General features: G+C 43.9%; 1 protein-coding gene across 8 annotated transcripts in view; it reads right to left on the bottom strand.

The window, feature by feature from the left end:
- The window catches only part of AFF1 (ALF transcription elongation factor 1), a 193799-nt gene that overhangs the window by 130033 nt on the left and 47936 nt on the right, over positions 1-15830 (bottom strand). The window contains exon 1 of one of the 8 annotated variants that reach the window (XM_019963062.2): positions 7698-8167. The exons of 6 other annotated variants lie outside the window; for them this stretch is intronic. In XM_019963062.2, coding sequence (XP_019818621.2) covers positions 7698-7714 — 17 coding nt within the window. In that variant the 5' untranslated portion in view covers positions 7715-8167. Of the gene's footprint in view, positions 1-7697; positions 8168-15830 lie in introns of those variants that run through there. One more of the 8 variants, XM_019963063.2, reaches the window with a different exon arrangement.

Genomic DNA, 15830 nt, shown 5'->3' with positions numbered 1-15830 from the left:
ACAGGGGACGGGGGTGGGGGCGTGGAGTTAGCAATTTTGGGAGGGAGCCCAGAGTAGACATGAAAGGGTTGATTAGGTAACCAGGTCCTTAAGAAGTAATTCTTGGGAAAGCTCGGCTTGAGCAAACGTTGGAGGTTGCTTCTTGGTATCTCCCTTTTCGTGTTTTAAACATAGGTGCATTTGGACATTTGAACTAGTAGAGTTTGTAATTGATACGTAAATTCATAAAAGTAGACATCTTCCTTCTGTACCAACCTCTAGTCTGTTTCAATGGGGTGGGGGGGAGGAGGAGGAACACGTGCACCGATGAACATATATTAAATCAGAATGTAATGGCATTGCATGATATAGTTTATATGACACTGTATCTCTCTCACACACACCTGATTTCACCAAGAGTAGTAGGTGGCCCTCTGGCCTCAGACCCAGCAGGGCTCCTCTACCCAAGCTCAACCCTGGACCTACCCACTAGGAATCTCTGGGTGGGGATGGGGGGAGTGTAGAATCTGCATGTTCAGAAGCTCTCGTGGTGCTTCTTGTGTCTAGTCTGGTTTGAGAACCTTGAACTTAATATAACCACCCTGCTCCTAAAATATTCCTTCACTTTTATTTGTTTCATTGCCCAATTGAGTGGTAAGCAATACTGGAAAGAAAGGCAAGATCCTTTGTGGGTAAAACACCGGCAAGCCAGTAGTGACTCAAGAATCATCTCCTGAACTCTCCCCGGCCCACCCAAACAAAGGATCAAGTGGCCCACAGGCCTCCAGGGGTTCACCATCACATGAGCCATGGGGGAGGAAGGACAATCCTTGGTACTTTCAGGACGTGGGGGAACTGTGGGTGTCCCTCTGGAAACACGACACCTAATCCCCAAATCAAGACAATTTAGCTGTCAATAGAAATACAATCTATTTCCCCCTTCTGTTTGCTGCAGTTCCCTTTTGACAAGATGTCACTACTGGGATTTCCTCTTAATATATTAAATCTGACATCAAATTACTGCTTTGAGTAACAGCCTTAAGAACCTGACAGGAGTTCCAATCTGGTTAAATTAAAAGAGAAGCCAATAAACCAACGCAAGAAAACAACAGACGTTCACCAGAGAAAAAGACTCGCAGGATATTAAGTCGGCTGGCTTTGTGGCCCTCAGGTTAAGCTTTAACTTGCTATGGGTAGATAGGAAAAGGGGAAAGTTTGCACAGGGGCGGGATTCTCAACACTGATCGCTGCCAAGACACAAAAAGTCAGTGCTGGGATGGTTATTAAAGTTAATTTTTACTTTTGGGTCTCCAAGGGCATTAACACCAAAAGTTATAAATCTTATCCATCCCCCTCCCCCAGGGCCTAAAGCTAAACGTCATCTGCTACAGACATACTCGAGCAACATATTATTTTGTGTTCTACTTGCTGTTTTATTTTGAGCAAAGGAAGACATTTACATTCATACAAAAATGAATGAAGGGGGATTTTCTTTGTGGCACGGTGGATCAGAATATGCCTGCCAAAGCAGGGGACATGGGTTCGATACCTGCCATGGGAAGATCCCACATTCTGCGGAGCCTGCAGCTGCAACCACTGAAACCTGCTGCCTAGAGCCCGTGCTCCGCACCTAGCGAGCAGCCCCTGCTTGCTGCCAAGTGGAGAAAGCCTGCACACAGCAACGAAGACCCAGCACAGCCAGAAATAAATAACTTTTTAAAAATAAAATGAAGAACATCTGAAGCAAAGCTAAAATACTACAATCTGGCTCCCCCCAGTTTTTTTTTTCACTGAAGGAAAAAGGATAGGTAACCATTTAAGCTGTAAAAGTTATGCACCCAACCCGTATCAATAAAATGAACCACAACAGAGAGGTAATGACACCCAAGCTTGGTATGTTTGTACTTCTGAGCCAAGAAAAGTTGTCCTCAGGGTGCCCGACTGTATTTCCAACTGGTACGGAAAGTAAAGTCAGAATACACTGTAGTTGGTAGGCCTTTCTCACCACCATGTCACGTACAGGACTTCCCCTTTCAGAGGACAGATTTTGGAAATACATTTATCGTCCTATCTCAGGAAGAAAATGAAATGGAGAACTTTGCTAACGGAAAACTAAGTTTAGATATTTAGAAGCAATCAAGTTGTGTGTTACAACTCAAAGCAGTTATGAAACTAACCAGCTTTATAATTCCTCCATTTTACAACTATTAAGTAAATACGTAGATTCCCATGCTCAAAACAAGGGACAGCACCCAGATAAGGGTGATCTCTCTTATTGATGATTAAGATAATGAATATATTTGATATTTAAGTTGCTTAAATGAAGCATTCACTGAATTGCATTTTCAAAATAGTATAGAACCAGTTAGTGAACACCTTTTCATGGTACAGTATGGAATCCCCTAACTCTCGTGAGACCGCTTGAGTCCATTTTGCCAAAGAAGATCCCCATAAATCAGATGATTAAAAAAAAAGACTCAATTCTCCTACGACCTTCATCATGGTAGAACCTGTCGTCTGAGCCAGGAAGCTCAGTTGGGCTCTCAGGATGAACTAGAAGGAAATCACTTAAGGGACCTGTCTGTTTCTCTTCTGTCCAGGACACAGTTTACAATGGTGTCATGAGGGAAAAAATGAAGGCGTTCACTGGGGCAAAATACTGCATAAATTATTTCCCTCTTGAAATCACTTCCTTGAACTGCACTTTCCAAAACACCATTCTTCTTTGATATTTGCTCATATTTAATCAGAGTTTTTTTGCTTTCATGAATTTTCTTCCAAGGCAATCTTTATAAAGCTCATAAATCGGGGGTGGGGGCAGAGGATGGGGCAAAACTGGTTCCATACCAGTTTAAGGGCCCTGCCTTTTGCAAGGGAAAACTTTCCCCACCAGAGTCAGAGATCCACCAAAAACCAGCTTCATAATAATCTTGGGAACAATCTGACTTTCCTCTGTTTTTTTTTTTTTTTTTAAACGTCATTAACTTTAGGCAAATTCAAACAAAAAACCTGTGGGAGAGTTCACTAAACCTAATTTCCTTTTGCAGTTTGTCTGAAAACTTTTTTTTTTTTTTGAGATGCTCTCAGCCACTAAAGAAACAAGTTCAACCCCCCCCCCCCCATCTCATTGGAGCACCCCAGCCCACCCTACCCTGGAGGTGGGGGCGGGGAGGACAGACCAGGGCTTCTCAGGTAGCACAAGGTGCATTTAAAACCAGTTAATCCCTACCGGTAGTTGAAGATACATATATATTCCTTTCTAATATTCAGGGACTGCTTCAATGAAAGGGTTAGCAGAGATGAATCAGACAAAGCCCTCTTTTCTCTTTTACCCATCAACACATTCCTCAATATAAGGCAAGCTAATCCTCATAGAAAAGGATAGATCTACAAACTGATAGGATTTTATACCTTCCCCTACCCATCATAGGGTTTACCAGTCCACAAAAGATGGTCGGCCAGGCTATATAGATCTATGAAAACAGTTTCTAAGAGCTTTAGGTCAGAATTTGGAAACTAAAGCCATAGTCTGTAACTATTTCACATTAAAGGAAGCAAGTTTGTTACAATTCTCACAGGAAGTATCATCAATGTATCTGCTCTGCTTACAGATTCCCAAGAACTGCACACACTGATCTGAGAGAGGAGGCATAGAGTATGCTCTGCTTTAACAACCTTGTACTTTTAAGTAACTGCCTTTCTCCACAATTCTGAAAAGGCAAACCATATATTTGACGTTCTCAAAATACTGACCCCAGATCTAATTTTTAAAACTTAGGCAACTGACCTTTCATTCAGTAAATGTCTTCCATATCTAGCAGAAGACATAACACAAAGCAAAACAAAACAATCAATTTAGTACTTTCTGCTTTAAAGTGAAGGAGAGGATTATGCAACCTTAACTGATGAAAGTTCACAAGCCAGAAGATACTTAAGTAGTCTCTCCTTTGTTCAAAGTACTTCTAGCTTATGCAGGGGACACTAAAAATATGAGACAGTATCTTAAGGAGCTGACTACAGAGAAGAAATATACATGAAAAATTAGTCACACACCATCCAGTGCTACAAAATGCAACTTCATCTAAGTTTCCATCTACCTCTTCTACTCAAAAAACAACAGAAAACAAATTATTTAAGCAGTGCACAATGAAACTATTGTGGTTAGAACAAGCTGAGCTATTAATGTTTAGATCCAGTGAGTCCAAGAATCTAAATTAATTGTTTCAAAAACCAACGGGTGCGGCAAGTGGCACATGGACAAGATGTCACTGCCCCAGACTGTACATCACAGGTGACGGTTCCTTTGCTATTAGCACTGCTTGGGCAGCGGGGCCCAGCTTGAGGGTTTCCAGAAATCCAAGAAGACTTGCAATCTTCTCCATCTGTTCTCTCTCTGGATGTCGGAGAGACACTGTCCCACAAACACAATGTCTAAGTGAGCTTGAACCACATTCCAGCTATAAGTGAAGACAATGTGTATTCATCACTTGTAAAACACAGCCCCAAAAGATACATGCACCCCGATGTTCATAGCAGCACTGTTTACCATAGTCAAGACATAGAAGCAACTTTAAAATCCATCCACAGGGGAATGGATAAAGATGTGGTGTGTGTATATGTATGTATGTGCGTGCACGCATGTGTGCTAAGTCGCTTCAGTCGTGTCTGGCTCTTTTCGACCCTGTGGACCAAAGTCTGCTAGTTCTTCTGTCCATGGGACTCTAATGGCAGGAATACTGGAGTGGGTTGCCATGCCCTTCTCCAGGCGATCTTTCCAACCCAGGGATCAAACTCACGTCTCATGTCTCCTGCACTGGAAGCAGGTTCTTTACCACGAGCGCCACCTGGGAAGCCCCTGTGTGTGTATGTATAATGTGTGTGTGTGATGGAATGTTACTCAGCCTTTAAAAAGAATGAAATAATGTTATTCACAGTAACATGGATGGAGTCGGACACGACTGAGCGACTGAACTGAACTGATACTGAGTGAAGTCAAACAGAAAAAGAAATGATATTGCTTACATGTAGAATCTTTAAAAAAAATACAAATGAACATAAAACAGAAACGGACAACAAACGAACTTATGGTTGGGGTGGGGAAGAATAGTCAGGGAGTTTGGGATTGACACGCACACACTGCTATATTTAAAATGGATAACCAACAAGGACCTACTGTATAGCACAGGGAACTCTGCTCAAAGTTATGTAACAACCTAAGTGGGAAAATAATTTGAAAAGAACAGATACATGTATATGCATAACAGAATCACTCTGCTGTACACCTGAAACACAACATTGCTGATCAACTGTACTCCAATATAAAGTTTATAAAAGCAATAAACTACTGGAAAGTTAAATAAATTCTGATGTTCCAGTGTACTGAAACACTGGGAGTTAGACAAAACAGTAATTTTAAAGAGTAAGCAACAGTTTAGAACAATGCTTATCATATAATATTGCATGAAAACAAAACTCAGATTATATCTGTGATGAATGTAACTAAAATGATTTCTAGACCCTCTGAAGAAGAAATACAAAATAAATAAAACACAGTTATTGATGTGGTAAAAAGAAAGAAGGCTTCCCAGCTGGAAGCTAGTGGTAAAGAACCTGCCTGCCAGTCCAGGAGACCAAGAGATATGGGTTGAGTCAGAAAGATCCCCTGGGGGAGGGCAATGCACCCCGACTCCAGTGTTCTTGCCTGGAAAACTTCAGGGTCAGAGGAGCCTGGCAGCTTACAGTCTATGGGGGTTGCAAAGAGTTGGACACAACTGAGCATGTGAGTGCGTGCTCGCACACACACATAGGAAAGAAAAGAAAATGCACATTTACTACTTGTGAGAGACACTCCCATAAAGCAGACATAATGCAAACAAGACATCATAGCCTTGTGGCTTTGTTCCTAGTTCAAGGGCACCTCTGAAGGCCAGGTAGAAGAGCGGAATGTGTATAGTCTTCCTATTTCAATCACCAGCAAATTGAACAACCATGCTGATAACTCGGATTTCTACATCTTGCAGCAGAGTATTTCTGGCAGAAACTGCTTTTTTGTGCCTTTAGATTGAGGCTCTGCAGCTCCCCTTTTACACCTCATCTCAACATTAAAGAGGCAGCCTGGAAGTGAGGAAACGCTGCAGGCTGCTCAGGAGTCGGGCACTGCTCCACCTGGGTAACCTCAAGCAAGAAAAGACTGACTGGGCCTCAGTTTCCTGAACAAATGTGAAAAAGAAAAAGTACTTACCTATTTAAGTGACTGCAAAGAGTCAACCAGGTAATCCAATTACAGCTGCTGTGCCTGGCACACAGCCATGTCCAATTTAGCTATTACCTCATTTTACTCTTCATTAGTTTAAGGGCACAGACACTGAAATCACTCACACCTGAGTTCAAATCCCTGCTTTCTAGCTTTGAGCGCTGTTAGATGCTATTTAGTTTCTTAATCACAATATCTTAATCCAAGGTTTTGATGCCCTGGACCCTTCGGGCAGTTTACATTTCAGTCAAGACTAGTAAAAATCAAGATGCAACTGTAGTTTCTCAGCAAAGTTTTCCTACAACACGGCCCCAAGAATCTCCTTCTTAGAAAAACCAATAAAATGGGGGCAGGGGATAAACCACTGAGAGGAGAGGATTAATTATATACAGAGCATATAGGAGACACTCTATAGAGTGAAGTTCTCTTCCTATGAAGTTCTATCTCTTAGGAAAAAAAATGTAAACTCATCAAGCCTACCCTTCAACAGGAAAGCATCTATTTCTCTGACATATCTGGGTCTTCAGACCCGACTTGTGTTTAGCCTTGTAAGGTTCCCCCAAATGACTCTACGACCTCAAAAAGCAACTTGAGGAGCCCTCCAATTATTTTAAACGTGACACCAAAGGACTTTCTAATAAAACTGAAAGTTAAAAAAGACGGCATATCTAAGTTCTTAAGCCTCCTTTAGCCCCAACTGCTGTCACTACTAAAATGACAGCCACACAGCAGTCTGAATCTCATAATCACTGACGCCTTGTCATCGCTCTTAAAGGCTCATTTACCAAAAGGAAAAAAAAGAAGAGGTAACAAACCAGGGAAAGTCAGAGCTGGAGGTTCTTACTATAGCGTTCCTCTGACAGCAACTGCTGTTCATTATCCTCTCCCTTCACCAACGCCGGTACATTCCCGGTCTTTGCCTACTCAGCAGATTCACGAAAGCTGTGCCGTTTTATGTGCGATCGTACGTTTTGGCAGTAAAATTTCCAGTTACTTACCTGGCAAATTCTCAACCACCAACCCCCAAGGCGAACTGTTTCGCGTTAATTGATTTCCAAAATGCTGCTCAAGGCATTACCAGAGGGAGGGGGGAAAAAATCAGGAGAACCTAAATGAGGTGCACAAAGAAACTAAAGGACGATTTGGGCAAAGGCAGACAGGTTAAGCCAACTTGATCTCCCTGAAAATAATTATGGGGGTTGGGGGGCGGCCAGAGAAGAGAAATCTAACTTGAACCTTAACTTTAACTCGACCCCTCTTCCTGTCCTCTGCAGAAATGGTCTAGTACGTCCTCCAGACTTTTTTTTTTTTTTACTTTTAAATCTGACATAAATAACGATGAGAAAGCAATGACAAAGCTGCTTCCTGCCCGTCTTCTTCACGGTACCCCAACCCTTCCTCTGCAACCTTCCATCCCCCTCGCCACTCACACACATTTGGAAAAGTTTCTCAGTGCCTGCCTTACCTTGACTGGGCTGCCATAATTCAGTCTGTAGAGCTCAAGGTCTGCCGTCCATCAGCGCCTCCAAGCCGCGGCCCTCCTGCCGGCGCCGCGCTCACCATTTGCCGGGGCCGGGCGGGGACGATTCCCCAGCGCGACTCCCCGAGGTGACGGGACTACCTGCTCCTGGAGCCCGGCCGTCCTCAGCGCAGCCTCCGGCTCCGAGCGTATTGGCTCGCGCTAATCCTGATAGACATCCGGGCACTGGGGCCTCTGCAGGCGCGCTCCACTCCGGACCGGCCGGGGGAGCGTCGCGTCCGAAGCCCACAGCGACCGCGATCCCTGCGGGCGACTCCGGAGGAAGGGACGCCTCGAGGGCTCCCTCGGCGCCGAGCCCACCAAAGCGCAGCTCCCGCCAAGCAGCGCTGGCACGCCGGCTCGCGTTAGCAGGGTAAAGAAAACCGTCCTTGGGCTCACCTCGAGGTGTCCGAGTTCGCCCGGACACCCCCGCCCACAAAGTTCTGGTGGTACGGCCCGACTCCTTAAAAGGGCAGGGCGCTCGGCCCGGCGAGCCCGAGGCTGCGCCGGGCGGGGGCGCCGAGCTCCGAGCGCCGACGCAGCCCAGCTGGCCCGCTCGCAGCCGAGCCCCGCCTGCAGGCTCCTGGCGACCGCTCTCCTGCCAAGGTTTTAGCAATGTACACACACGGCCGGAACACGCAGTACCCCGACGCTCCGAACTCCAGCCCCGGTTTGAATCGGTGTTGAATATTGGGGCCCCAGAACCTGAAGTGAACTAGGAATTAAAAAACAAAAAACACAGCAGCAGACCAAGTTCTCTACTTTTGATCGTGCCAACGCTTACAGTCAGGAAATGTGTGACTACCGCACACTTGTTAGACTTTGTTGGCTTTCAGTTTTGATTTCGTTTCACTGAAACAAATGTTTACAAAACGCCCTCTCTGTTACTGGACAACATGCAGACACGAAAAGGCAACAGCAACTCGTTTGGCACCGAAAGACGTCATTAAGGAACTGACCAGTTTTTAGAAAATAACTTAGCATGCAAGCCGACAATATATTAAACGCTATAATTACAAACGAAACCGTGTCCTACTGGGGGGACCAGGGAAGGCATTTAAACTCTGCCTAGAGCTAAGCAAGAGACAACGTCGCCAAACAGGAGGAAAGGTGGGCTTCAGCATCTCACTGGAGACCAGCAGCACGCTGTCGGGGGCTGAAAACTTAAATGCATGTCCCCCTGCCGCCTAGAATCATGACGATGTCACAAAACTCGCAGAGCTACTCCAGACTGTATTACTAAGGAGCCATGGACAGAGAAATGTTGACATCTGCCTGAAAACTGCAAGGCTGTGGGGTGGGGGCTGATGGGGTAGGAGGAAGGCACAAAAGCATCTTTATAGTGGTTCTCAAAGTGTGATTCGTGGTCTCCCGGGAGTCCCTGAGACCTTCTCAAAGGTCACAGCTATTTTTAGAATAACACAAAGACACTGTCGTTTTCACTGTGCTGACATTTGCACTGATGGTGCAAAAGCAATTGTGGGGAAACTGCTGGAGCCTTATCACTCAACAAGGCAGTGGCTCTTCACCACACATTAGCAGTTAAAAAAAAAAGTGTTTACATATATCCTTAATGAAATGACCAGTAGTAGGGATTACTACTTTTATTAAACCTTGACCCTTGCATACAGGTCATTTTAGTGTTCTTCGTGACAAAATGGGAAAGTAGTCATGTATGGATGTAAGGGATAAAGAAGGCTAATCACCAAAAAATTGATGTTTTTGAACTGTGGTGTTGGAGAAGACTCTTGAGAGTTCCTTAGACTACAAGGAGATCAAACCAGTCAATCCTGAAGGAAATCAGTCCTGAATATTCACTGGAAGGACTGAGGCTGAAGCTGGAGCTCCAATACTTTGGCCACCTGATTTGAAGAGTTGACTCATTAGAAAAGACCCTGTCGCTGGGAAAGATTGAAAGCAGGAAGAGAAGGGGACAATAGAGGACAAGATGACTGAGTGGCATCACCATCTCAATAGACATTGAGTTTGAGCCAACTCCTGGAGATGGTGAAAGACAGGGAAGCCTGGCGTGCCACAGTCCATGGCGTCACAGAGTCGGACATGACTGAGCAACTGAACTGACTGACTGACTGATCTGTTACCTGGCAGTCATTTTCACAAAAATGAACAAAGTGAGTCTGTTTCTTCCAGGAAAACAACTGACAGTATTTATTGCCAGTGATAAAATTTGAGTTTTGAAGCATCTTGGACAACTTGACACTTGTCATGGTGAGCTTGACAGCTTCCCAATACTTAAAGTCGTCCCTGATGAGGTAAGGACAGTAAGGACTGTGGCTTTAGAAGACCTGCCTAACCTAGTGACCAAGATTTTCTAAATAGTACAAAATCATGCATGGGTAAAAGATCCACTGAAAGTGCAGGAAAGACCAATGGATTTTAATATATGAAAGTTTAAAAACAGTTCAATGAAATGACTCCAGATTCTACACTGCAACTAACCTTTAGGAAACTATGATTGTAGAGTTTTGATATAATATCAAAAAAGGTATTAAAGTACTCCTCTTCCTATGTGAGGCTACATTTTCTCATTTTCTTCATAGATTTCAACCAAAATAACACTGCCACACACTGAATTCAGAAACAGATATGAGAATCCAGCTGTCTTCTATTAAGCTAGACAGTAAAGAGATTTGCATACCGCTATTTCTCTTACTAAAGTTTTTAATTTGAGAAATACTTTTGTTTTTCTCAAAAACATTATTTAACAGGTAATGGGTTAGCTGTTAGCCCATCTTTCTCACAGTTATTCTAAATACCAACCATGATCATTTATGCTTTAAACTGGTATCAGACATATAAAAGCAGCAGGAACAATACTGCATAATGGCATTTACTCACAAAATTTCCACTGATCAGTGGCTAGGAATGTAAAATCACCTCTATTAAAATTACATTTTCCCCTGTGAATTGTGTTGTTCTATTCCACTAAAGAGGAGGAAATGAAAGAACAGGGCAAATATTCACATGCAAGGAAATATGAAGTCAACAGATCATCAGTACACCTGACATTCCCAGAGCTCTCAAGATCATTTGTAATGTAACTTACTGAGGGTAATTTGAAACTGAAGTGGGATTACACTTGATTTGTAATAGATCTAACAAAACTATAGGAAAGTGCGGGAGAAATGATTCTGGAATTGGATACTGCCTGTGGCTGAAGAAGTAGTGCAGTACACACGTGGGCGTGATTTTCTCCAAGTGTTTTGAAAACACCATTGTATCCAAAATACGGTCTTGTTCAGCAGTGAAAATGAACAAAAGACATTCCTAACCTTTTGGGGGCACAGAATTCCTTGGCTTCCTGATGATACTTGAGGATACAGATCCTTACACACAGTATTTGCTATACTTTGATGTTTAAGGTCCCCGTGCAGCCCACTTAGGGAGGATCGGAGGCTCCATAGACTTCAAGTGAAGAATCCTTGGCCCCTAAGGTTCACTCAAACTGGACCAGCTAATGAACCCAATTTACCTTACAAATAAGGAGTATGTTGTTGTTGTTCAGTTGCTAAGCACAAGTGTTAGTCATTCAGTCCTGCCCAACTCTTTGCAACCCCATGAACTGTAGCCCTCCAGGCTCCTCTGTCCAAAGGATTTCCCAAGGAAGAATACTAGAGTGGGTAGCCATTCCCTTCTCCAGGGGATGTTCCCAACCCAGGGATCAAACTTGAGTCTCTTACATTACAGACAGATTCTTTACAGTCTGAGCCACCAGGGAAGACCCAGTATGGCATATACTCATAGATACTTACTTCATCCTTTGGGCTATAACCCAGTACTCCACAATGGGTTTTATTGCTCAGATTGTTCTGGCTCTGGCCACTGGAAGCCCTTTCCCATCAGCTCCTGATCCCTTTGACTTGCTTCCATCTGTTTGCCTTTTAAGCACTTCCTTACTTTCTGGTACTATGAGGCTCCAGGCTCACCTTCTGTTTTCTCTGCCATGGCTTTCTCTAGAATCGGCTATTTCCCCCACACATCAGTCTCTTCACCTTACAAGCTACTGCCCAATCTCCTGCCACCATGGCCAAACTTCCTAAACAAACAGTGGTCGGCTTGCTTTGTGATCCCAGCTTCCTCAAAACTCTCCTCTGTGGACTTACATGATACCTCTCTCTCTATTTGGGCGGAACTCATTGTGCTTTATAATTCTTTCTGCTCATACAACCAGGAACCAATATAAGATGCTAGAAAATGTCCCTTATCTCTCAGTCTGTATGATATCTTGGATAAAAACATCAGTGACCCTTCAGAACTGTAACTCCAGCACAAACCTCTTCCCACAAAGCCAAGTTCATTCTTCCCAGCTGCCCCAAAACACTTTCCTGGGTATAAAAAAAGGCACTTTGGGAGGCTGTACCCAAAGGACTATTCACTTAGTGAAACGTATCACCTCAGAAATGCCAAGAGCCACCCATCATTCAAACTGAGCTACTGCTTGGATCTGCAAAGGGTGGTTTCTCTAGACGGGGAGGGGACAGTCTCACCTTCTCCAGAGAAGGGATGGGTTGGGGGTGGGGGGCGGGTATTGTTGTTCAGTCGCTAAGTCTTGTCAGACTCTTTGCAACTCCAGGGACTGCAGCATGCTAGGCTTCCCTGACCTTCCCTATCTACCAGAGTTTGTTCAAACTTATGTCCATTGAATCGGTGACGCTATTTAACCATCTCATCCTCTGCTGCCCTCCTTTCCTCCTGCCTTCAATCTTTCCCAGCATCAGGGTCTTTTCCAATTAGTCAGCTTTTTGCATCAGGTGGCCAAAGTATAAAGAGTTTCAGCATCAGGATCAGTCCTTCCAATGAATATTTAGGGTTGATTTCCTTTGGGATTGATGGGTTTGATCTCCTTGCAGTCCAAAGGACTCTCAAGAATCTTCTCTAGCACCACAGTTCAAAAGCGTCAGTTCTTCCGTGCTCTGCCTTCTTTATGGTTAGCTGATTCCATTCTTGGGAATAAAAGCAGAAGGCAGAATTCAGAGAACTTTAAATTAGCAGATCAGGGGGGGATGCAGAAGCATATTCGACCCAGGAGAGAAAAAGCATTTTGGGACTGCTGCTGCTGCTGCTAAGTCACTTTAGTCATGTCCGACTCTGTTTGACTCCATAGACGGCAGCCCACCAGGCTCCCCTGTCCCTGGGATTAGTTGTACAGATTTAATCAGTCTCAAAATGCTTTTTCTCCTCCTGGGTTGAAAATGCTTTCATGCTTCTGTTTTACAAAAATATTTTATGACATGAAAAGATATCATATAAGGTTAAAGAAAAGTTGTTATACAGTGTACTTGTTATGAACCCACTTCATCAAAATTGAAAATAAATGTGTGTATTCAAAAGACTGAGTGGGTCTCTGTACCAAAGGCTAGCTACAGGTATGCCTGGCTGGGAAGGATGGAATGGCTTGTCTTATTCTGGGCATTTAAAAATATTCTAAGTATAAAATGAACATTTATCTGTATTGTTATTTATTAACTTATCATTTTTGCAATATAATAATTTATCATTATTGTAGAAAATAAACTATGACGAAATCTTAACTCCAGAAAGGAGACCAAAGGAGATCATCTAATCCACTTCTCCATGCAAGAATGCGCTTTCTCTTCCTAAACTGGCCTGTTTGCATATCTCCAGGGAAAACTTTAAAGAAGGCTGAGAGCCAAAAAAAAAAATGATGCTTTTGAATTGTGGTGCTGGAGAAGACTCTTGAGAGTCCCTTGGACTGCAAGGAGATCAAACCAGTCAATCCTAAAGGAAATCAACCCTGAATATTCATTGGAAGGACATGCTGAAGCTGAAGCTCCAAGACTTTGGCCATCTGATGAAAAGGCCTGACTCAATGGAAAAGACCCTGATGCTGGCAGAAGCTGAAGGCAAAAGGAGAAGGGGGTGGCAGAGGTTGAGATGGCTAGAGAGCAACACCAACTCAATGGACATGAATCTGAGCAAACTCCAGGAGCTGGTGATGGACAGGGAAACCTGGCGTACTGCAGTCCATGGGGTCAAGAGTCGGACACAATTGAGCAACTGAACTGAAAACCCAGTCTGCTGAGTCTTTGCCTTGTACCTGATATGTTTATTCATTTATCTTAATTACGGATATGGTTGGGCTGAAGTTCTACCAGCTCGTTCTGTCTTCCATTTGTTTCGTTGGGTTCCTCTGCTACTCCAGGCCTGCATTCCTTTGCTAACCTTCAGGCCCCACCCAAACCTACAGAAGCAGAAACTCCGTGGGTGTGGTCCAACAAGCCCTCGAGGTGATTCTGTTTCACACTCAAGTTTAGATACCACTGCTCTGTGGCCAACAGTATGCATCCTTAACTTACCAACTTATATTTAATGAGTCAATACTGTACCAATTCGCTGAGTCTTCCATCATCTGATTCCTATTGGAAATCTGAAATAACCATAATGTCTTTCATTCTTTCTAGAACATCTACCATTCTCTTCGTTCAGGTTCTTCATACCTCATCCTGCTTTTTCAATAGCTTGCTGCTGCTGCTGCTGCTAAGTCGCTTCAGTTGTGTCCGACTCTGTGCGACCCCATAGACGGCAGCCCAACAAGGCTCCCCCGTCCCTGCCTTTCTCCAGGAAAGGATACTGGAGTGGGTTGCCATTTCCTTCTCCAATGCATGAAAGTGAAAAGTGAAAGTGAAGTTGCTCAGTTGTGTCTGACTCTTAGTGACCCCATGGACTGCAGCCTACCAGGCTCCTCCATCCATGGGATTTTCCAGGCAAGAGTACTGGGGTGGGGTGCCATTGAAAGTATTTCCTTAGACAAGTCTCTCTCCCCACTTAGCCTTCAGTCCCACTGCAAGAATACATTGTTCCTAAAATACATATCAGATGTTACTCTCTCACCAAATTAAAGAAAGGAAAAAAAAAAAAAAAAAAGAAACAATGTATCTTCCCTGCCTCAGAGCTGAAGAATAAACTTGTTACAGGGGCATCTAATACCCTTCCCAATTTGGCCCAACATCAGTAGCTTGCTTTCTCATCCACCAACCACACTCAGTACCCTCCCCACCCTATTACTACAAGAGCCCTCCAGCCAGATACTTTTCCTGTATTTCCTCTTCGTTGGAATGCCCCTTCCCTCTTCCCCAATTGGAGACACCCTGTGCTGGTGGTTTAGTCACTAAGTCGTGTTCGACTCTTGCGACTCCCCAAGGACTGTAGGCCGCCAGGCTCCTCTGTCCATGGCATTTTCCAGGCAAGGATACTGGAGTGGGTCTCCATTTCCTCCTCCAGGGTAATATCCTGACCCAGGGATTGAACCCAGGTCTCCTGCATTGCAGGCAGATTCTTTACTGACTGAGCCACCAGGGAACAAATGAAATCAAGGCAGTTCTTCTCAGAAGACTTCTCTGATATCTTAATCACACCCTTTACCTACTAAAACCTCTTAACTCTCAGGTCTATTAAGTCATGAGGCTGGATGGGATTAAAGGGAATGTCTTTGTTTATGGGAAAGGCAGACAGAAGATAATGCAGATAATTAAGGAACAAAACTGTGAAGAACTCTGCTGGAGGGGTAGAAGGCAAGAATTCCTCCTGCCTCTGAATGCCCCCCACACAGCCATTCTGAAGCACTCTCTCATCATGCAGTCACTGGACTCTGACCTGGCTCCACCAACGAAGCAACTAGAGACCAATGAATTATTTTCAACATTTCTGAAAGTCCAAAGGAAATCACATATTTGCCCATGGAAAGTGTGTGAATGACTACTCTGCTCTGGGCTTTTCTGGAGCTCATGCCAACTGAGTGTGGCAACACCGATTGTTAGCTGATCCGGAAGTCCAGCTGACAACTGTATGTGGTTGGACTGATTTAAAAATAGAAAAACAAACAAAATTGTTTTAAATGGAGTTTGCTTGGTAGAGGGACTCTTTCAAAACATGAGATTCAAAGGAAAAGGGGATAAATTGAAAAAACAAAACAAAACAAAAAACTCCCACACAGAGGACATCACTTTGAAGGCAGGTACTTCCCCTTGGGGAACAACAGCTTCCCCTTGGCTGTGAAATATGTGCTGTGTTGCTTTATTGCTAAGTGGTGTCCGGCTC

The sequence above is a fragment of the Bos indicus genome, chromosome 6, assembly GCF_029378745.1.
Source record: "Bos indicus isolate NIAB-ARS_2022 breed Sahiwal x Tharparkar chromosome 6, NIAB-ARS_B.indTharparkar_mat_pri_1.0, whole genome shotgun sequence".
In the NCBI taxonomy this organism is placed as follows: domain Eukaryota; kingdom Metazoa; phylum Chordata; class Mammalia; order Artiodactyla; family Bovidae; genus Bos; species Bos indicus.
The sequence above is the reverse complement of the archived record's forward strand: the minus strand, read 5'-3'. Positions and strand labels throughout refer to the sequence as shown.